Genomic DNA, 23,118 nt, shown 5'->3' on the forward strand with positions numbered 1-23,118 from the left:
TTAACTCAGTGTGGTTATGCTTGTGACTCTATCAACAATAACTCAAGCTCTTTAGTACAGGTTACCCTGTATTTTCTTCAGTTATAAAATATATATTTTTTATAGTCTGTTCATTAAACAAATAACATAAATGAATTCAATTTTATTATCAATGCAATATCTGTTTATCTGTTGGTTAGATGTATGACATTGATGAATATTACTTCCATGCAATTTCATTTTCCAATCACAAAAGTTATATCAGGGAACACTAAAGTGTACTTACCGTAGAAGTGTGTTAAAAATATCACAAAACAAATACACATGTGCATGGGAGAATTAACTGAAATTAATTTTAATAATTACTTTATTACTTTACACACACATTTGGTTCTCAATATTCCTTAATGAGTGTTACAAATGTTGTTCTGGTCTAAGCAGGTTATTCAGGAATGTTATGATTATTCCAGGGGTATGAACACTGATGTCTGGAACCATGTTGTATAAATCTGGTGCTTCCAGATTTAATATTTATTACAATCAGTTCATAGGAAGAAATATGAGTTGTTTTGTTTTTTCGTTTTCACATTTTAGTGAAGTAGGTAGCATCTTCTATGAAGAAAAGCAAATGACATGTTATTGTTGAAGTAGGAACGACTGCCAATGGCAAACAATTAATATTTATTAAAGTCCCATTCTTGTATTTTATAGAACATCTCAAGTGTATGTTTCTTAAACCTGTAGAAGAAAGGCAATTTGAAGGGTTACATTTGTCTCTCTATGTGACTTTCCATTGTAAGGTGTAATGTATAATTGCTGCATCCTTTGTTTTGAGGGGGTCGGGGCGTGTGAATTTAAAAATATATCTTTTTGTCCTCCTTTCAGAGTTAAGGAATTGTGTGGTCTTCTGAGAATTGTGTATGAACACTCGAGGACAAATTACATTATTTTCATATAAATTCAGTAAAGGAAGTGCGGAATTTACTAGAAAACTGGATTTGATTCTTGATTCAGATATGATTCAATTAACTTTCTTGAGGTAATTTCTATAAATTCACAAAGTTCTCATGTGTTTGTTTTGTCTTTACAGGGACAATGGAGGATTAGTTTGTCTAAAGTGGTAAATGTTATTTTGTGATTATCTTTACTAATCACTGAGACAACGTTGGCGTGTCGTCTCTGTTGTGCTGTATGACCGGTGATACTCAGGTGAGTCTCTTTAAATATTAACGGTTGTGTGCATCTATAAAAACAGCCACACCCACATCTGCGTCATCAGATATTTTGTATTGTTAACTGTTAAAGCCACATTACAGTAATTGATATGTTTATGAAACCTATTAGGAGCATTTAGAAATATTTTCTCTTAATTCAACTTTCCAGTGTCGTTTTGAATAGCTTAACTTTATTTAGAGCAAATATAAGGTATACTATTAATCATGCTTAATTAATAGACAGACAGGTGTGTTGTGATATTTTCAGTTTAAGTTTTGTTTCCTGAGAAATGGCAAGACATTCTTTGAACACATGTTCAATGACATTTCAATTAGTTGTATAGATCAGTGTCTAATGCTGCGTTCATAACCAAGTGGGAAGGTGGTTTTTACCATGACGTAATTTCTATAACTTCACAAAGCTCTCGTGTTTGTTCAGTCTTTACAAGAACAATGGAGGACTGTTACACACAATCTGACCAATTGTTCAAGACGTTCTCAAGTACATGCACAATCAAAGACTTCTCAGCCCTATCTAGGCATACCGTTCACTGAGCCGTGACAATCTTAAGGATATTGCAATTAGCAACTTCTGGATATCTTTTTCTGTGTTAATGTTCTCAGTACAAAACACGAACCCCACAAATCCAACCTCTGTGAATTTTCTCATCAGTTTTAGATAATCGGTTATGAATCTGTAAGCCATGCTGCATTTACTTTGAGTGAACCCTGTGATGTCTGGTTTGAAATGCTTTTCAGAAACTCCTTCATGTACCCCAATACAAGCAGGGGTCTAGATTTTGTTAACTGAACTCAGAACTGTGGCAAACCTGAGTATGAGAATACCATTATGTGTAGAAACCAAAGCTAGACACAAACTTAAATCACCTCACTCAGTCACACCTCACATGACAGTTCAAAGAGCTCTCTCTCCCTCTTTCTCTCATTCTCTCTCCCCGTCTTTCTCTTTATTCTCTCTTACTTTCATCCCCTTTAAATGTGACACTTTGATAGTGAACATCACATTTTCTGCATTCTAGTTGGTCGACTTTACAAGCCGATCACTTTGTGATTTGCATAGACCCAAAGGTCTCGCTCCTCTCTTTCTATCTCTACTCTTCCGCTCCTCTCTCGCTCCTCCAGATGATTTCTAACCACTGAGAATCCATTCATCCTAAGTGTTCAGCATCCCTCTCAGGACGGGGAGCTGAATCGCTGTCTCATGCTGCCTCGTCTCCTCTTACAACTGAGAGAGCATGCAATTGGATTAAAGACGTTCCTCTATAGAACACACACACACTATCTGAAGAACGCTTACATCTGGGGATGTTAAGGCAATAGCTCTCTACCAAATCAAAGTCTGTCAGACATTTTCACACCTTTTTCACATCAACAGTGATCTAAAGTCAAGCTGTGTCTGTATTCCATGCCATCTGTTGTGTAAATAAATTCAGCAATATGCATTATGGGAAATCTGCAGGCTCCATCCCAGACAAATGGGAAAGATTGGCACCATCTAGCTCCTGTTTATGAGACGGTAAACTCTGAAAGTTGGACATTAAAGACTAGAGGGAATAAGGGTCAGCGGAGGAAAGGGAGGGATATGAGGATGGAGGAGTGTGATGGAGGATGAGAGAGAGAGAGAGAGTATGGGGTAGATCTTGGGGAAGAGGGGGAAAGTGAAAGAGGGGGGACACCTGCTTCTCTGAAATAATTACATACTGAACACCTGCCACACACACACACACTACATTTGTAATTGACAAGCATCTTAAGCAATATAAAGTAATCACTCCAAACATACCTACATCATATTCCAGACAATCTCCTATCAAGTCCCACAATCTAACACCATTACTTTTATAATTGTAATATCTCATCTTATTGTCTCTCTTATTAATAATGATCTAATCACGCCATAACACCCAGACCGGTGAAGTTGGGGGAGACGGGAGTGAGACAGAGCGAGGGCAGAGAAGGTAATTGATGGTGTAACATTGTGTGAGGCCTGGGGAGGCCTCGTAAGCGACCCGCTTGATTAGATCGGCTTGTATCGATCCCTGCTGCCGGAGCATCGACTAATCTCCTGGCGGGGAGAGGGGAATCGATACGCCGGGATTCAGTCACGCTTGAAAACAGAAAGAGTAATTTATTGTAATCAAAGGGCTAAATGAAAAACGTGAGAACAACGCTCCCGTGAGGTTGGACACTGAAACTGCATCTTAGACCTACTGTAAAATGAATGCTGTCCCATCCTGAATCAACTGTTCTGTGAGAGAGATAGTTAAAACCTTTCTTCTGGATGTTCTGCTTAATGGCACAGATATTTCCATATAATTAGGAATTAGAATACCAGAATGGACATAAAAGGTCTTATGACACCATAAAAGGTCAGCCATTTTGGTCAGGGAGTCAGTCCACCATGTCCAGCCAGTGTGGTGTAAAACAATGAATTTGAAGATTATCTGCACGTTATGTTTAGTAGCTAGCTAGCCAGCCATTTTAAGTGGAATAATTCAAATATCTGTTCTAATTAACTTCCAATATTATTCCAAAAAAGTTAAACTTTTCAGCAGATGTGGCATCACCTAGGTGGGTGCTACATGTTGGGCAGTGGAGGAGCAGTAGCTACGGAGGAGTGGGTCCTATGGAGGAACTGACTGTCGGAGAAGCAGACTGTCTGTTTCTCTCTGGCTCTACCATCGATGCCCCCTCCCTGAAGCTACACTGCCTTTCCAATCCAAACTGCCTCATCTCCCAGCCTTTCACCTGAAGCAACACTGCCGCCTTTCAATCCAAACTGCCTTAACTCCCAGCCTTTCATCCGAAGCCAAAGGAATATTCAATCTCCATCTCTACCATCTAAATGTATTGTTTGCTTATTTAGCTTTTTATGCACTTTGACATTATTTTCTGTAAAGAAAAGCACTATAAAAGTTATATCAATTATTACTATTAACATTCCATACAAACAATGCAATCAATCCACAGCCATACACTGGCTGAAATCCGTTGATGCTAGGACTTAGACAAGTTGTAAATGTAGCAAGTATGGATAATGCATCATATTATAACACACAGCTTTCCAAGAAAACAAACATTGAGACATTTATGGTCTGTTTGCATATATTTTGGAAGATATACAGAAAATGTGTATAAAACCTATATAAACTGTAGGCCTAATTATAATTATATGACAATATTCTGGAACTTTGAGGGTTTATGACAGCCCCTCTTGTAATTTAATAGGATCTCTATGGGTAGGTCTTTGTTGAGGTATCATAGATACATGCCTGTTTGAATTGAATGTAGATTACACTACTTTGCAGTAGCTGTAGGCCTTTTTAATTCTATGCCGTTTTAGATTGCACCATACACTATATATTAAGGCCTATATGGATGAAATCACATCAGATGATAGCAGACACCCACATAGCTGATGTTTTGGCGTGTTGGAGGTGGAACTGGGTTGGAGCAGTTAAAACAGTGAACAGCTGCTCTTGCGGTCATTGTCACGAAGCCACACCCCCGTCCCGCTCAGGACCAGAAGTTCAGGACCAGAAAGTGTAGGCTATATAGAAATAATCATGCTCAAATTGAAAAATCATTCAATGAAATAGAGGTTTTCTATCATCCTAATCAAGGTGTAGATTAACCTACATCTCACACTCCAATGTTCCAACAAATCTGCATGGGACTTCTGTTAATGCAGCTCTGTGCAGCCAATGGCAATGTTCACTTTAGGTATAATGCCAGGAGCTGCTTGTGGATTTACATTTTAGTCATTTAGCTGATGCTCTTATCCAGAGCAACTTACAGGAGCAATTAAGGTTAAAGTGCTTTACTCAAGGGCACAGACAGATTTTACTGTCGGCTCAGGGATTTGAACCAACAACCTTTCAGTGACTGTTCCAATGCTTTAACTGCTAAGCTACCTGCCACCCAAATGCAGTTCCACCTCCGACACTGCCAAAACAAGCGCTATGCGGATATCAGCTAAAGAGGATCTGATAAAATAGAGCCCTATGTGTTTTTTATTTTACCCCTTTTTCTTGATATCAAATTGATAGTTAGTCTTGACCCATCGCTGCGACTCCACTACGGACACGGGAGTGGTGAAAGTCGAGTTACGTGTCCTCCAAAACACAACCCTGCCAAGCCGCACTGCTTCTTAACACACTGCTTGCTTAACCCGGAAGCCAGCCGCACCAATGTGTCTGAGGAAACACCGTCCAACTGGCGATCGTTGTCAGCTTGCAGGTGCCCAGCCCGCCACATGGAGTTGCTAGAGCGCGATGGGACAAGGAAATCCCAGCCGGCCAAACCCTCCCCTAATCTGGACGACGCTGGGCCAATTGCGCGCCGCATCATTCGTCTCCCGGTCACGACAGCTGTGGCACAGCCTGGGATTGAACTCGGGGCTGTTGTGACGCCTCAGCGGTTTAAGGCGATGCAGTGCCTTAGACCATTGCACCACTCGGGAGACCGCCCTGTGTGTTCTTTATTGGTATACCAAATCACCTGGGCCAGTACCATAATAAATACATGTAAATGTTGACAACAATAAGTCTGTTGTAATGACCTGTATTACTGTGTAGATAAGGTATCTCTAGATCAGCACACAATGAAGACACGAATATAGGACACGTTATCTCAGTCTAAAGTTTGTCGTCTCATTAAATATGGGTGTGTGTACACACCAGAGAGAGTTTGTGTGTGTGCATACACAGAGAGAGTGTGTGTGCTTACACACCAGAGAGTGTGTGTGTGCATACACACCAGAGAGAGTGTGTGTGCTTACACACCAGAGAGAGAGAGTGTTTGTGTGTGTGCATACACACACCAGAGAGAGAGTGTTTGTGTGTGTGCATACACACACCAGAGAGAGAGTGTGTGCTTACACACCAGAGAGAGAGTGTTTGTGTGTGTGTGCATACACACCAGAGAGAGAGTGTGTGCTTACACACCAGAGAGAGACTGTGTGCTTACACACCAGAGAGAGACTGTGTGCTTACACACCAGAGAGAGACTGTGTGCTTACACACCAGAGAGAGAGTGTGTGCTTACACACCAGAGAGAGAGTGTTTGTGTGTGTGCTTACACACCAGAGAGAGAGTGTTTGTGTGTGTGCTTACACACCAGAGAGAGAGTGTTTGTGTGTGTGCTTACACACCAGAGAGAGTGTTTGTGTGTGTGCTTACACACCAGAGAGAGTGTTTGTGTGAGTCATTAGACTCGGTTCTAGCCCCTCTACTCTTTCTACCAAGTCACTCGGCTCCGTCATATCCTCACATGGGCTCTCCTTTCATTGCTCAACTACTCTTCTCCTTCCCCCCGTCTGACACTCAGGTGGCGACACGCATCTCTGTGTGCCTGACAGACATCTCAGCTTGGATGTGATCCCACCACCTCAAGCTCAACAAACAGAGCTGCTACTCCTCCCAGGGAAGGCCTGCCCACTCCAAGACCTCTCCGTCCACGGTGTCCCCCTCCCAGGGTGAGAACCTTGGCGTGACCCTGGACAACACCCTGTTGTCCTCGGCAAACATCAAAGCAGTGACTTGCTCCTGCATGTTCATGCTCTACAACATCCGTAGAGCACGACCTTTCCTCACACAGAAAGCGGTGCAGGTCCTTATCCAGGCACTTGTCATCTCCCGTCTAGACTACTGCAACTCTCTGTTGGCTGGGCTCCCCGCTTGTGCCATCAAAGCCCTGCAACTTATCCAGAATGCTGCAGCCCGCCTGGTGTTCAACCTTCCTAAGTTTTGCCATGTCACCCCGCTCCCCTGCACACTTCACTGACTTCCAGTTGAAGTTCGCATCATGAAACCCGACCTCTTTGAAGAGTATCTTAAATAACGCTCACGACGCCCCAAAAAAATCCACTTGTCTTTTCCTACTAGCACTGACTTTGCTGATCCTTTGTTGAGGGAAAATGTACTTGATACGATTGTGATGTGTTGTATCACCTAGCTATCTTAAGATGAATGCACTAATTGTAAATCGCTCTGGATTAGAGCGTCTACCAAATGATTGAAATGTAAAAACATGTTCTCAGAGGAGCAGCCAGACCTGCTTTTGAGCCTCCAACACATTCATAACTCTCCTTCTCTCCCTCCCTTCATTGTTCCTAGTCTCTTTCGCACTCCCTCTCCTACCCCACTCAAAATTATGCACAGTATATACAATATATCAGTGGAGGCTGGTGGGAGGAGGTATAGGAAGACCGGCTCATTGTAATGGGTCAAAAATGTAGTTTCCATATGTTCGAACCCGTCATATAGCATCTCCCACATGCCTCCACTGCAGTATACAAATATGCTATAATATACACTGAGTGTCCAAAACATTAAGAACACCTGCTCTTTCCATGACATGGACTGACCAGGTGAAAGCTATGATCCCTTATTGATGTCACATGTTAAATCCACATCAAATAAGTTTAGATGAAGGGGAGGAGACGGGTTAAAGAAGGATTTTTAAGCCTTGAGACATAGATTGTGTATGTGTGCATTCAAAGGGTGAATGGGCAAGAGTAAATATTGAAGTGCCTTTGAACGGGGTATGGTAGTAAGTGCCAGGCGCCCTGGTTTGAGTGTTAAGAACTGCAACGTTGCTGGGTTTTTCACACAACAGTTTCCTGTGTATCAAGAATGGCCCACTACCCAAAGGACATCCAGCCAACTTAACACAACTGTGGGAACCACTGAAGTCAACATGGCCAGCATCCCTGTGGAACGCTTGACACCTTGTAAAGTCCATGCCCCAACAAATTGAGGCTGTTCTGAGGGAAAAGGGGGGTGCAACTCAATATTAGGAAGGTGTTACACAAACAAGGAAGTGACATCATTCACGTGAGTCGCGCTCCATTTCCTCATTCTCCAAGTGGTGGGCAGGTCTATAGCGGCTCACGCCCCTCCCATCCACCACTTGGAGGGCGGGGTTTCGGCAAGTGTTGTCCATGCTGCCCAATGAGGTGTACCTGTCAGGAGACGGACAGAGGACTCCGTCAGAGACTAGGACGGGGGAGTAGACAGTGAGAGGAAACAGAGGACATGCTTGATTAAGAGGTGTGTATGTCTTCTTACCCTTTATCATATAGAATACAGTAGGGCACATATAGAGTCCTCAGGAATGACCAGATATTATGATACGTCCAGTCCTGATGGAGGGAGAGCAAGAGAGGGGGAGGGAGAGAAACCAAGAAAGAGGGGGAAGAGAGAGAGACAGAGAGAGAGGGAGGGAGACAAGTGGGGTAGACGAGAGAGAGAGAGAGAGAGAGAGGGAAGGAGAAAGAGCGAGGAAGAGAGAGCATTAGAAGTATATCACACACACCCTCAGAAAGGGAACATTGCAAGCATCATGTCTCACCAGCAGGGGGTTGACCCTCATGTAGTCCGGCCATCCAGGGTCAGTGAGACACATGGGTGTGAGTGTGTGTGAGTAGGGGTCACTCCTCCTGGTGCCCATACACACAGCTCTCAGCTCCGGCCTCCTCTCCTGTACCTCACTCAATGCCTGCCGGATACTGCCCTCCACTGAGAAAATCTCCAGGTCATACCTATGGGAGATAGGATGGAGCTCTGCTAAATAGTGAGCCAAAGTCTCTGTATAATAATACTGTAATACATTTTATTATCAGAGTTTTGTTCAAACTCAAAGATGCAATGCAGATCAAGCTACAACCATACAGACTTGTTGGGGACAGAAAAAAAGTACATAGCTAACACAGAGGTGCAGTATATAGGGATTGAGGAAACGACCTAGCGATGCTAACGCTAACTACAGAGTACATAGCTAACATATAGGGATTGAGGAAACGACCTAGCGATGCTAACGCTAACTACAGAGACCGATAGCTTACCTCTTTATTGTGTCCTGGAGGAATCTCTCCATCTCTGGGAAGGGAGAGACGATGCGAATGTACAGAGCCTTTACCTTGTCCTTACCCTCCGGATACCGCCTGTGAAGGAGGGGAAGAGAGAAAGAGAGAATAAATACGAGGTAGATTTTCCCAGTAAACAATCAATTTAGACAGGATTACACAAAATATGGGTTAGAAGTCAGTCTCATTCCTTCATTCTGTGTAGACAGAAAACTATCTTTATTGCCCTCTCTCTCTCACCGTTTCAGTGCAGCGTAATATAGATGTAGTAGAGCAGTGCAGTCTTTGCCTCCATTGAAGCCCACACAGATCTCCCCTGCCGAATACTGATCCAGAGCAGTCTCGATGGTCTTCAGAGCGTTTGCCACTTTAACACCCAGCGGTGTGCCTATGGGAGATGGAGTTCATACAGACAGTTGGTGTCATGGGAAATGTAGTCACTGTCATTTTTTATGGGTACTCAACCTGTCCCTCCCTCCCCACCCGCCCACCTTTGCGCGCCCCCCCCCACCACACACACACACACACCACCACCACACACACACACACACACACACACACACACACCGCTGTTGGCCAGTGTGTAGACCTCCTCAGTAGCGATGGACACCGGGTCCGTGACCAGGGGAACCACACTGCCTTTGGGCATCTCCTCCAGCAGCTGAGCCCGGGCCTTCTCCACCTCCTCAGAGCTGTCTGAATCCAGCACCAGCCTGACCCGGTGGTAGTTACTGAGCCAGTCAGGGTAGGAGCCCAGAGCCACCTTCTTCCCCCAGCCCGCCTGCAGGCGGGTCAGCACCGGGGCGATCAACGCCTCGTCTGCATCCACAAACACCTACAACACAACACGGGGGAATACATAACATTATAATAGGCATCCATTGCAGCAGTGGTCCTGTGCAGGCTTTGTTCCAGCACAAACACAGCTGATTCAGCTCATCAAGGTCTTGATGATTAGTCTCTGAGATGGAACACAAGCCTGCACACCCTGTGGGTCTCCAGGACCAGGAGTGACGTGACGTTTGTCTATATGTTGAAAACTTCCTGTCGACTGTATTGTAGTGGAGCCAGACGGTTGGTCACCTCACCTCTCGTGTGTGGAAGGTGGTCCCTGAGCCAGCGAACAGGTGCTCCAGACCGTTGAAGGCTCTCTCCAACAGAGACGGGATCCCAGGGAAGATGTAGACGTTACGCACACTCACCTGGGAATGACACAGAGACGGAACCAGGACCAGCATGACATCAAGCATCTCCAGACTCTTAAGAAAGCCGGTGGCTCCAACACACTCATATCTCCTATCATTAAAATATATTTTACCTGGTTTCAGACACTGACCATCAGGGAGAACGTTCATGTTTTCTACATGATATCATGTTATACTACAGACCGTTGAAGGCTCTATCCTACCGATCCTTTTACTCAACTGGCCTACCTGGTTAAATAAAGGTGAAATAAAAACAGATCATTGTAAATGGCTTAAACACTTTCCCATGCTTGTTCAATTAACCATAATTAATGAACATGCACCTGTGGAACGGTAGGCAATTAAGACACTAAACAGCTTACAGACGGTAGGCAATTAAGGTCACAGTTATGAAAACTAAAGAGGCCTTTCTACTGACTCTGAAAAACACCAAAAGAAAGATGCCCAGGGTCCCTGCTCATCTGCGTGAACGTGCCTTAGGCATGCTGCAAGGAGGCATGAGGACTGCAGATGTGGCCAGGGCAATAAATTGCAATGTCCGTACTGTGAGACGCCTAAGACAGCGCTACAGGGAGACAGGACGGACAGCTGATCGTCCTCGCAGTGGCAGACCACGTGTAACACCTGCACAGGATCGGTACATCCGAACGTCACACCTGCGGGACAGGTACAGGATGGCAACAACAACTGCCCGAGTTACACCAGGAACCCACAATCCCTCCATCAGTGCTCAGACTGTCCGCAATAGACTGGACTGAGGGCTTGTAGGCCTGTTGTAGGCAGGTCCTCACCAGACATCACCGGCAACAATGTCGCCTATGGGCACAAACCCACCGTCGCTGGACCAGACAGGACTGGCAAAAAGTGCTCTTCACTGATGAGTTGCGGTTTTGTCTCACCAGGGGTGATGGTCGGATTCACGTTTATTGTTGAAGGAATGAGCGTTACACTGAGGCCTGTACTCTGGAGCGGGAGCGATTTGGAGGTGGAGGGTCCATCATGGTCTGGGGCGGTGTGTCTCACAGCATCATCAGACTGAGCTTGTGATCACTGCAGGCAATCTCACCGCTGTGTGTTACAGGGAAGATATCCTTCTCCCTCATGTGGTAACCCTTCCTGCAGGCTCATCCTAACATGACCCTCCAGCATTACAATGCCACCAGCCATACTGCTCTTTCTGTGCATGATTTCCTGCAAGACAGGAATGTCAGTGTTCTGCCATGGCCAGCGAAGAGCCCGGATCTCAATCCCATTGAGCACGTCTGGGACCTGTTGGATCGGAGGGTGAGGGCTAGGGCCATTCCCCCCAGAAATGTCCAGGAACTTACAGGTGCGTTGATGGAAGAGTGGGGTAACATCTCACAGCAAGAACTGGCAAATCTGGTGCAGTCCATCAGGAGGAGATGCACTGCAGTACTTAATGCAGCTGGGGGCCACACCAGATACTGACTGTTACTTTTGACTCCCCATTTGTTATGGGACACATTATTCAATTTCTGTTAGTCACATGTCAGTGGAACTTGTTCAGTTTATGTCTCAGTTGTTGAATCTTGTGTTCATACAAATATTTACACGTTAAGTTTGCTGAAAATAAACACAGTTGACAGCGAGAGGATGTTTCTTTTTTTGCTATATATATATATATATATATATATATATATATATATATATATATATATATATATATGGTCCCTCCCCCCCACCTGGGATATGGATGCCCGATGAAGACTTAAGGGTCGAAACGTTATAAATAAAATCACCTGGGAGCATGAGCAGCAGTGTGCGGCGTTATCCTTTTTGTTTTCCATATGGATCTGTGCCATTCACTTTGAACTGGACTGTTTACAGCATACGCAGTCGTGAGTAGATGAGCTTGTTTTGAGATCAAAGTGTGAGCTGCATGTAGCCACTTGTGCACATTTGTTCATATACTCCGCTAGTTAGTGAGTTATTAGTCCAGTTATAGATCATTTGTAGTCAGCAATAGGGGAGTGGTTGCTTCCTACAAGAGCACAAAATGTGTACATGTCTAGCCATCTTTGAGATGCAAGTCAGGTAAAGAGCTTTTTTTTGTCTTAAAAGGGACAGTGTTGTATTTTGAGACAGGCTTGAATAAGATAAGTAGCCAATAGGCAGATTATGGCATAATTTGTCTGATTCTCTGTAATAATGGTGTGAGAATAATAATGCTTTGTATTTTGTAAAGTGGTTTCTTGCATCAAACACCATTTTCAGTCACCTCCTTGTCTGAAGGACAAGTGGATAAACAGGTTAATGTCAAGCCCTGCATGTTTTTTCAACAGTCTCATGGAATGTAGACCTACATTGAACACCACACATCGGCTGCTACTGTAGGCTGACCGATAGAGCAGCCATTTCCATGTACAAATATTATGGAATACATTTTCTCAATTGTTTTTGATGGTAGGCCACTCTGGTAGGCCTACATTAAGATCAAATAGCCACAGTAGCCTACTTGACCACTGTCTGAAAACTGTAACTTAAAGCGGGTACAGCCTCAGTAAATGTGCGCTGGAAGTTGCACAGAATTTTCACAACATTCAAGTTTGCGCTCAGCAGACCTGCCAAAAATGTTTTGAGGGAACATTGGTCCCTACTTTTGCAGTCATGACACAAGTGGCGCTATGCTGTCAAATCCTACTACATATTTATAGTTTGAACAGCTATTTTCAGAAAATTGTATTTTTTTCATTTGGTTGTCATATTGGCAGGTTTGCTAGCAACAAACTATTTAGCTAGCTTCTAGCCTAGTGTTTGATATGCAACGCGATCTCCTCGTAATGAACAGTGTCGACTGTCCTGACGAGAAGGCAAACTTTTCTAGCTATACCAGGCAAAATCGGGCATTATCAGCTCATTGTTATCGATTTATTCAAATGAATGTCAATAGAAAACATCTACTTTGCTGTTATTCTTGCTGAAGAGTTTGTGACTGTGTTAGCCATAGCTAGCTGGCAAGCAAGGGATACGAATGTTGGCAGCGAGCATGGCAACAGGACAAAGAACAAACGACTGGGTCACGTCCATAAATATCGAACTAATCATAACGAACCACTGGGTCGAGTCTTTAGCAACCAAAATATGAGTATCAATTTGCTTATATAAGTGAAAATATCAACGATCCCCCCCCCACTGGTTAATGTGTGCTTAGTATTGTTTTCTTTGGCAAATGTGGTATAAACGGGATAAACTAAACAAATGCAACAAAACAAACTTTGCTGTTATTCGGCTGCAGAGGTCGGGACTGTTGCTGTAGCTAGTTGTCTCTCCGCCTCATCCCACTCTGCCGTCCGTTGTTTCCAAGGTAATGTACAGAACGTGGGCGTTTATCCCTTACATTTTAAAGGAATCAGATGATGCATTTTACATCATAATGTTGATGTGGCAAGTGACGCTTTACTTCTTGAAAGTCCAATATCTTGACTTGACTGCTAACATTCAAAACATTTAAGGACTGTATCAACAGTGGACTAATGACAAAAAAAATACCAAAACATATTTTTTGTTTAACAGTAGTCAGCCACTGACCAGTGGGTAGCGTAGTGGCTGTCCAGTCTGAGGGTCAGTGCCGTAGTTGAGCTTGGCCGAGCGGGGGACCATGGCTAGCTTCATGGCTGCACTCTCCCTATCCACCACCCCAAAGAACTCCTCCACCAAACGGGTCAGCTCCGGGTGGGCATGCAGCTCCTCCTCAAACGCCATGGCAACGCTCTCGAAGGTGACGTCATCGTGGGTGGGGCCTATTCCCCCAGAGGTGAGCAGGTGTGTGTACTGTGGGGCCAAGAGGGCCACCTCCTTCGAGATGACCTCCTGCTGGTCAGGGATTACTGTGACACGCTGGACACACACTCCCAGCTTCCTCAGCGCTCGCAACAGGAAAGCACTGTTAGTGTCCACCGTGTGACCCTGAGAGAGAGTGGGGGGTAGAGGGAGGGAGAGAGACCCTTTAGATTAGCTAACTCCTAAGAGATAGGGACTTGAGGAGGAGGTTGTTTTCAGAGATCAGGCATATTCCACTCAGTACCAAGCCCCCATCTCCAGTATCACCTTGAGTATCTCGTCCCCGATGATGAGGATGGCTGCTGTGACAGCACCCCCCTTCTGTTGACAGGAGGTACCGCAGCTCTGGTGATTCTGGGCCATGGTTACAGTGGTGACCTGGACCTGGGCGGCCACTCTCCTCACGCGCACCGCTGCTCTACTCAGCCTGGACACAGCCTGCAGCATCCAGACCTGAGACAGAAAGAGTGGGGGAAGAGAACCAACTAGAGAGGGAGGCAGGGAAGGAGAGGGACATGGAGGGTGAATATGGAGGAGTAGAGGAGAAAGAAAGGGGAGAATGGGTACTGAGCAGTACATACTAGTTCCAACAAGATCAAAATGTAGTCATTGGACACCAATAAGTTTGTCATCTTATTTACATAAGGCAGGGAGGGTAGACCAGGGGAGGAGTGTTACATACACAGGATTTCACCATAAATGATTGTCCAGTTGGCTACCTGTTCTATTTGAAATCCAAGCATTAACTTGGAGTTATGGTGGCTCAAATGTGTTGCTGTCAAAGTTCAAGATACATGTCTGCTGTAGTTATAAGCCACCTGCCTATCTAGAGTAGCAGCCCTCATTCTCCACATACAACACCTGTTCTGCCAGTCACATTCTGTTAAAGGTCTCCAAAGCACACATCCCTGGGTCGCTCCTCTTTTCAGTTTGCTGCAGCTAGTGACTGGAACGAGCTGCAACAAACACTCAAACGGGACAGTTTTATCTCAATCTCTTCATTCAAAGACTCAATCATGGACACTCTTACTGACAGCTGTGGCTGCTTTGTATTGTTTCTACCTTCTTGACCTTTGTGCTGTTGACTTTGCCCAATAATGTTTGTACCATGTTTTTGTGCTGCTACCATGTTTTGTTGCTACCATGTTGTTGTCATGTTGTGTTGCCTTGTTATGTTGTTGTCTTAGGTCTCTCTTTATGAAGTGTTGTGTCTCTCTTGTTGTGATGTGTGTTTTGTCCTTTATTTATATTGTATTAATTTTTTTAATGCCAGGTCCCCGTCCACACAGGTGGCCTTTTGGTAGGCCGTCATTGTAAATAGGAATTTGTTCTTAACTGACTTACCTTGTTAAATAAAGGTTAAATTAAAAAAAAGTAAAGGGCGATCTCGCCACGGTCATTCGGCGAGGACAAGCCAGCCACAACCATTGCATTGGACCAGATACGGAAAAGGAAGCGAGACATCCCACTCGCACATATTTTTCTGGTTCATATTAAGTCAATGAACTAAGCAGACCAGATCCAGCTGCTATCCCTAAAGCAGACCGGAACTATGGCAACTGTTTTCAAAGGTAAACGGACTGCGTAAGATATCTTCATTTGGCCTATGATTGGACATCAAATGCTAACAGCTAGCTAGTTACCCCCTGCGCAACGCGCATATGAGTTTGTATGTAACCATGATCATTCGTTTAATGGCAACGTGATACCCTTTCTACAGATCATAATTTATCTCTGCTGTGACAATAGATAGCAACAATCATGTATTTGATAACCCATATAATCAACAGACAAGTGCTTACCCTAAAGTCGCATACGTCCTCGTAATGTATTAGCCGACAAACTGCATGTCCTTCAAACACTGGGCGGCTCTAGCGAGCCAATCAAGAGCAGTAAAGTTTAATCTCTGAATCCAGAAAGCCAATGAGCTGTGAGAAGGCGGGACGGAAAGTTACCACGTGTTTGTGTAGCGGAAGTACAGGGTGTGCAGTGTTGCACTGTTAACGTGGTTTTGTCTAGAAGGGATACAACTTTTTTTCGTAGTAGGTTTAGCATATCGTGAGCAGTAGGTTATGAGAACTAGATCAATGTTATGAAAATAGTTAGGATTAGCTAAAATAAAAATAAAATACTTTTGACGTCAAATTTCACAACCTGTATCCCTTCTAAACAAGACCCTGATAACATGCACCCAGAGTATGCCTACAAGATTATTTTATAATTATAACATTATTATTATATTAACCTCGACCAAGCAAAAACACATGTTTTAAGCCTATCTGCAACAGAGTTTACAATTCTTACAATGATTTGTGATAAACCATAAGAAAACAATAAGTAGGCGGTAGAATGTACCCTATGTAGATATGTAGACTGTCCTTTGTACTTAATTGGTAGAGCATGGCGATTGGGTAAATCATGGCGATTGGGTAAATTGTAAATCGCTCTGGATCGTCTGCTAAATGTAAATGTTTTTATTTTTTATTTTCTAATACTGTCAAGTACAAATATTAATATGTGCGCGTGCAAATATGGTATCTACCAGCAGAGGACTCCAGTGAACAGTATTCACTATGCATAAATGACTGGGCTACATGGAATTATCTAGACTATAGGCTATTTAGCATATTTTACCTATTCAATAAGGGCCTTTTCTATTATTGAACCTTATTTGGTCTCAGTGATCCAATCATAAACATTATGAACTGCTATTCAGGTTTGTTCTCGTGCTCCTCGGTCAAGAAATGTTGTAGCCTATAACATAGGCATTACAGTTGCACTATGCAAATAATAATGTGTGATTCAACAAAGACTGTGTCTATGTGGTTTAATGTCAGTTTACTCGGTTATACCGTAGGCTGGTTTGTTATTGTTATTCTGTCAAGGCCGCTCAACCGCGGGCCAGGTGCAGAGAACAACACAAACTGAGTGGCAAATGACGTTACCATTTGTTCGCGGAAGTGGCTTTTTTTGTGTTGGTAGAAAGGGGGAGGAAAGGAAGAGAAACTAAAGAAGAAAAGTTTCAGACCTCTTTCTAAACAAATTCATATGCGCACTGTACGACAGCTGGCGATTTGAACCTTCACATTCAGCCACTTGTGTCATTTAGTTAGAGGTAGGCCTACGGGACAACAACAGCTGGGAGAAAACAAGAGGCACAAAAGGGACAAGGAGGAAGATAGCTGGTAAGTTCTCCTGACAAATGTTCAGCACACTTCTCTGGGCATGGTTTGGCCTTGAATTTTAAGGGCTGCGTGTTGTAACGTGGTAGAGAGACGTTTTAGCACATTCCAATACTAAAGCAATAACATTCTGTCTGACAGATGAATATTATTTGCTATAGGCCGATTGTAGGCAACCTAGGCTATTACTTTTTTGTTGTGCCATCAGTTCGATGTTGGCGAAACAATATTTTGCTGATATCTATTCTAGCAAGACTGCTGAGTTCAGTGTGGCCGTACTATGAAAAAATGTAGTTATTGTAACATTTCGAAATATAGCCTTGTGATACAAAGTAACTAGCCTAGGCCGCACATTAAACATTGTATCCATTCAACAGAAGTCGCAAACAACCGTGTTGTCACTTTTGGGTGTTTTCAAAATAAAAGTTGTTTGCTGCATAGGCTACTATAAATAGTCAGTTCTGTAGGCCTGGGTCCCTGGGATATCATTACTTTCCTCACGCCAAGTTGTCCAACTCTGTCCTTTAAACTGTTCTGGTAACACTTTATAGACCTACATGAGTACTAATACTGTAACAAGAAAAGTAACATCATTGTTTGTATTGGCATGTTGTTTACGTACTACTATAGCAGTATGGAGTTTGTTTGTTTTTCTACACACAGGAACTGACCACTATTCTGCTTATGTAAACTCCACAAGACCTACTATGCAATGGAAACTATGCTACTGTTCTTACTATGTAAAAACATGTTAATGCAAGAATATTACTAAATGAATCCCAGTGTTACCACACAGGTTTAGAGAAACGTAATCTAAAGTCTGACTAAAAAGGCTGGTTTTGGCTTTCTGTAAATGCTCTAGTTCTTTTTCAGTGACCTAATCAGAAGTTAGGATTACACTACATTTCTGTGATGTGCAATATAGAGCTTTAGTATATTGTCAAGATGGCCTTGTCATGGAGATGATTTAATGTTTCAATAGGTCTAGGTTCTATATTGTCATGGAGATGATGTAATGTTTCAATAGGTCTAGGTTCTATATTGTCATGGAGATGATGTAATGTTTCAATAGGTCTAGGTTCTATATTGTCATGGAGATGATGTAATGTTTCAATAGGTCTAGGTTCTATATTGTCATGGAGATGATGTAATGTTTCAATAGGTCTAGGTTCTATATTGTCATGGAGATGATGTAATGTTTCAATAGGTCTAGGTTCTATATTGTCATGGAGATGATGTAATGTTTCAATAGGTCTAGGTTCTATATTGTCATGGAGATGATGTAATGTTTCAATAGGTCTAGGTTCTATATTGTCATGGAGATGATGTAATGTTTCAATAGGTCTAGGTTCTATATTGTCATGGAAGTGTAACTATTTGTTTCAGACAACAACGATCATTTAAATCATCTGTAACAAGCCCTGACTAAAACAGTGCTCTGTAGTTGGCTACGTGCCATACAGAACATTCAACAACAAGCTGTGATGCTGGGCCCTTCATTAGCCTATGATTCGGGCTCTATTGGTGTGGCCAGATACGTAAACACACACAGTTGTTATGGTTACCTACACCTCAGTCTATGATGGGACTACTGTTGTTCAACAGCTGGCCTGGTCCTGAGCCCTATACTACGTATGTGGTTTGAGGAGTTAGCGAGGTAACTTTGGTCAACTCTGAGTTCAACTCGGGATAACTGGTACCACGACAGTGGCTCACCTTTTAGCCAGGTACATTTCTATGGCAACAAATCCAGAACTAACCTGCCCCTGGGCAGGCTTACTCAGGGTTAACTCCATGTATCCTGAATGAAGTATCACGAGTTAAAGACCAATAAAGTAAAACGTGTGTATAACTTAATACAATTATTATATCGATAGGAGTGGGGGAAAGGTGCTCGTGTATTGATAAGCACACTAAAGAAGACATTAACAGTAGTAAAATAAAGACGGCACTTCAACAAGCCTATTTTACACCACAGCCTGCTGAATTTGCAGCATAACTCTTTTCATTTTGCACAAATTAAGACGTGGCACTGACTCGCCCATGGATGGATGTTTCAGACTTGTCTCAATGAAAAGTTTGGCGTTTGACCAGACACGTGTGGCATGCATGCGCAGTTACAAGCCTGCTAGAGTTAGCAGCAGGCATATAAGCAACATCCACTGTTGTAGTACGGATGAAGCCTGAGCTGGAATGTGACTAAAGCTGGCTAGCTTTAGAAAACCCTGAGTAGATCTAGGTTTAATCATAGTATACCACTCTGATGGTTTGGAGACACCCCAGACAGACAGGAGTCAGTGATGGAGTGGATAGAGGTAGGCCTATGTGTCTGAACAGACTGCTTCATAATATGCCCAGCTCCCATATCACACTCTCACACACTCCTTAAACTCACTGTCAGTGGGTTATCTCTCTGATGGTGATGAAGAGGAGGAAGGCTTGACTGACTGCTGCATGGCTGGGCCTGGGGATAATACACTCTGAGAGACAGAAATGTCAGTGATAGAAATGTACACACACTCTACCAACTAATCTATTAATCTATCTGTCAATCAAAGACATCCTGTCTGACACAGAGCTTCACAATCCACCTCAGACCCTCTCAATCAAACCGGTTCTGCCCAATCTAATGCAGACCCTATCAATCAAAAGCAGAACCAATTAGTCCTGTCTGTGTGATAAGCTTGGCTGGGTGACACCTTTCGTTAACTCCCTTTTGATTTGTCAGACAGGTGTGTGTATCTCCGCTCAAAAATAAGTGTGTGGAGCGCGTACACGTATGCATGTGTGCACACGTGTGCCAGCCCTTAGTTGCAATTGGCATCAGTCTTGGATTTCACTCAGCGTCAGTTTGTGTATCAATATGAGGCAGTGTCTGACATATAGCTCACTGCCAGAGAAAAAAGCCAAGCAGCTGGCTAGATACTACTCTGTGTTAGCTGGCAAGATACTGTTTCAGCTGTTGTGAGCAGCAGCAGCTTATCTGCATCAAGAAGAGGTTTTGTTTCCATGGTTTTAAGAACATTCATATGTATGACCTTTGACTTATTTGGGTCCTTCACTGTAACACTTGATTGTGGACCCAAATAGTTTTCAGCGTGTGTGGAAACACTGTAGGAGCAGTTATCTGGGTCTCAGTGTGTGGTTGTCTGTCTCTTACAACGTAGCGGAAGAGATGGTGAGGCCTGAGCTCCACTTCCTGCTCTGCAGCCCTGGTCTGCCTCCTACTCACTTCACATAGACACTTAGAATACATGCTGAGCTGCAGACAGATTCACTCCCACATAGATACATTTAAACTAAAGGCCTACTAGTATTTACTCGATGCACATATCCCAAAGTAATTATTATGATACCACTATTCATAGATTATTAGATTCTTTGTGATACAAAACAGTGAGCTTTATCAGGGTTGCACATGCTTCATACTCAGGCCAGTAATATACTGGTGCTTCCTGTCGGTCACATTTGGTCAGCACAGTTAGAGGGGGACATTCCTAATGTCTGTTGTTATTAACAGGAGTGCATATGAACAGGGAGCGAATGGAACTCCTGTCCACTGAATGGAACCGAATAAAATGAATAGAATGGTTAGCTCCCGTACTTCCTGGTCTCCTTTATGACATCTCTGTGCCTAATCCTGTTTTCTGCCATCCTAGGTTCATTTACATTTATGTCATTTAGCAGACTCTCTTATCCAGAGCGACTTACAAATTGGTGCATTCACCTTATGATGGCATTGGGTCTGTGTGCATTCATGGCATTGGGTCTGTGTGGTGTTACCTCTGTGTTGGAGGTTTGTGAGGTTAAAAGGGAACTGTTTCAGTCTCACATCCTGCTCTGGCCCAGAGGCTACAGTTTCCATGGATTTCTTATTGTTTCTCTGTAAAGTGTTACACTCTGAGTTCCATAGGGTGCGTGTGTAGTGTTACACACTAATAGTTCCCCTGGCTGGCTGCGCCTGTAGTCAGAGCAGTGGTGAAGGAGTTCTCTGTCTACCATACCAGTATGTTTGTGAATAAAATGATACGACTCTGAGTTTCTTCAGTCTTTGGGCTGTTCTCTTGAATTATCCAATTTATTTGGGCCATGAGTTGTGTAGGGCAAGCTATGAGTCAGAGCGAGTCTGTATAGATTTGGACAGGACAGACCTGTTCTGTGTGCTGTAAAGTATTGGTCTCTGTTAAGGCCTGTTGTTCTGGACAGTGAGGTGTGTGCGCGTGCGTTTGTGTGTACAGCATTTATGGGGCCCTGTAGAATTGGTTAATATTCATCAAAGCAGCAACACAGAAGGGAGAGGGACATGGGGAGAAGAGATGGAGAGAGACCGATGGGAGATATCTTGTTATTCAGTCAATTCTAGCAGTGACTGCCCTGAGAATCTTTGGTTTATATATATATGACATCTTTGCACACTCTTAGTGAAGACATCAAAACTATGAAATAACTGGAGGTCGACCGATTAATCGGAATGGCCGATTAATTAGGACCGATTTCAAGTTTTCATAACAATCGGTAATCGGTATTTTTGGCCGCCGATGTATTTTATTTATTTTTTAATATTTTTTTAAACCTTAATTTAACTAGGCAAGTCAGTTAAAGAACACATTCTTATTTTCAATGACGGCCTAGGAACGGTGGGTTAACTGCCTTGTTCAGGGGCAGAACGATAGATTTTTACCTTGTCAGCTTGGGGATGCAACCTTACGTTAACTAGCCCAATGCTCTAACCACCTGCTTTACGTTGCCAAGGTAAGTTGCTAGCTAGCATTAAACTTATCTTATAAAAAAACAATCAATCAATCATAATCACTAGTTAACTACACATGGTTGATGATATTACTAGTTTATCTAGCCTGTCCTGCTTTGCATATAATCGATGCGGTGCGCATTCGCAAAAAAGGACTGTCTTTGCTCCGACGTGTACCTAACCATAAACATCAATGTCTTTCTTAAAATCAATGCACAAGTATATATTTTTAAACCTGCATATTTAGTTAATATTGCCTGCTAACATGAATTTATTTTAACTAGGGAAAATGTGTCACTTCTCTTGCAAACAGAGTCAGGGTATATGCAGCAGTTTGGGCCGCCTGGCTTGTTGCGAACTGTGAAGACTATTCTTCCTAACAAAGACAGCAGACTTCGCCAAACGGGGATGATTTAACAAAAGCGCATTTCCAAAAAAAAAGCACAATCGTTGCACGACTGTACCTAACCATAAACATCAATGCCTTTCTTAAAATCAATACACAGAAGTATATATTTTTAAACCTGCATATTTAGTTAAAAGAAATCCAGGTTAGCAGGCAATATTAACTAGGGAAATTGTGTCAGTTCTCTTGCGTTCGTTGCACGCAGAGTCAGGGTATACAGAATCTGGCTCGTTGCGAACTAATTTGCCAGAATTCTACGGAACTATGAAATAACATTGTAGGTTGTGCGATGTAACAGGAATATTTAGACTTATGGATGCCACCCATTAGATAAAATACGGAACGGTTCCGTATGTCACTGAAAGAATAATGTTTTCGAGATGATAGTTTCCAAATTTGACCATATTAATGACCTAAGGTTTATTATATTATAGTTAAGACTATGATTTGAGATTTGATAGAGCAGTCTGACTGAGCGGTGGTAGGCAGCAGCAGGCTCGTAATAGTCAAAGGTATATGGTTTAGAGAGAAATAGTCGACGCGTCATAATTCCTGTAATAACTTGCGGCTGAACTTGAAAGGGGTTCCTTCGTTATTTTACCGTTCATGTCTTCCATAGAGAATGTCTTGATCTACTTCAAATAAGGTCTGTGATTTGTGCTTAAACCGCCTCGGCGTTTTGATACCTGTGTA

The 23,118-nt window shown here is 43.1% G+C and overlaps 2 protein-coding genes across 6 annotated transcripts in view; one reads left to right on the forward strand and one right to left on the reverse strand.

Annotated features, from left to right (window-relative positions):
* Positions 1-318: 318 nt before the first annotated feature.
* Positions 319-15,976, reverse strand: LOC100286671 (bifunctional FAD diphosphatase/FAD synthase). 2 transcript variants are annotated; one of them, XM_014152170.3, is made up of 10 exons: positions 15,890-15,976; positions 14,355-14,572; positions 13,836-14,213; positions 10,170-10,283; positions 9,649-9,916; positions 9,322-9,469; positions 9,061-9,159; positions 8,568-8,757; positions 8,285-8,358; positions 319-8,178 (listed from the first exon to the last, which is right to left on the reverse strand). In XM_014152170.3, the coding sequence occupies exons 2-10, from the start codon at positions 14,532-14,534 to the stop codon at positions 8,043-8,045; spliced, it is 1,587 nt and encodes a 528-aa protein (XP_014007645.1). In that variant the 5' UTR covers positions 14,535-14,572; positions 15,890-15,976; the 3' UTR covers positions 319-8,042. The 2 variants fall into 2 exon arrangements, with proteins under 2 accessions (XP_014007645.1, XP_014007654.1); XM_014152179.3 differs by lacking the exon at positions 15,890-15,976 and adding an exon at positions 15,432-15,817.
* Positions 15,977-16,971: 995 nt separating this feature from the next.
* The window catches only part of LOC106575570 (SHC-transforming protein 1), a 32,738-nt gene continuing 26,591 nt past the window's right edge, over positions 16,972-23,118 (forward strand). Inside the window, exon 1 of one of the 4 annotated variants that reach the window (XM_045718922.2) lies at positions 16,972-17,272. The gene's annotated coding sequence lies outside the window, so the exon portion shown is untranslated. The remainder of the gene's footprint in view (positions 17,273-23,118) is intronic. The other 3 variants (XM_045718924.2, XM_045718923.2, XM_045718925.2) reach the window with 3 other exon arrangements.

This window comes from Salmo salar, chromosome 05, assembly GCF_965601325.2.
Source record: "Salmo salar chromosome 05, fSalSal1, whole genome shotgun sequence".
Classification (NCBI taxonomy): Eukaryota; Metazoa; Chordata; class Actinopteri; order Salmoniformes; family Salmonidae; genus Salmo; species Salmo salar.

Excerpts from the sequence above, each read along its gene's own strand:
- LOC100286671 (XM_014152170.3), bottom strand. The coding sequence starts at position 14,534 with ATGCTGCAGGCTGTGTCCAGGCTGAGTAGAGCAGCGGTGCGCGTGAGG. Across the intron at positions 9,470-9,648 it reads CTACACACTGGCCAACAGCG|GCACACCGCTGGGTGTTAAA; the intron begins GTGTGTGTGTGT and ends CATCTCCCATAG. Across the intron at positions 8,758-9,060 it reads CTCCAGGACACAATAAAGAG|GTATGACCTGGAGATTTTCT; the intron begins GTAAGCTATCGG and ends TATCTCCCATAG.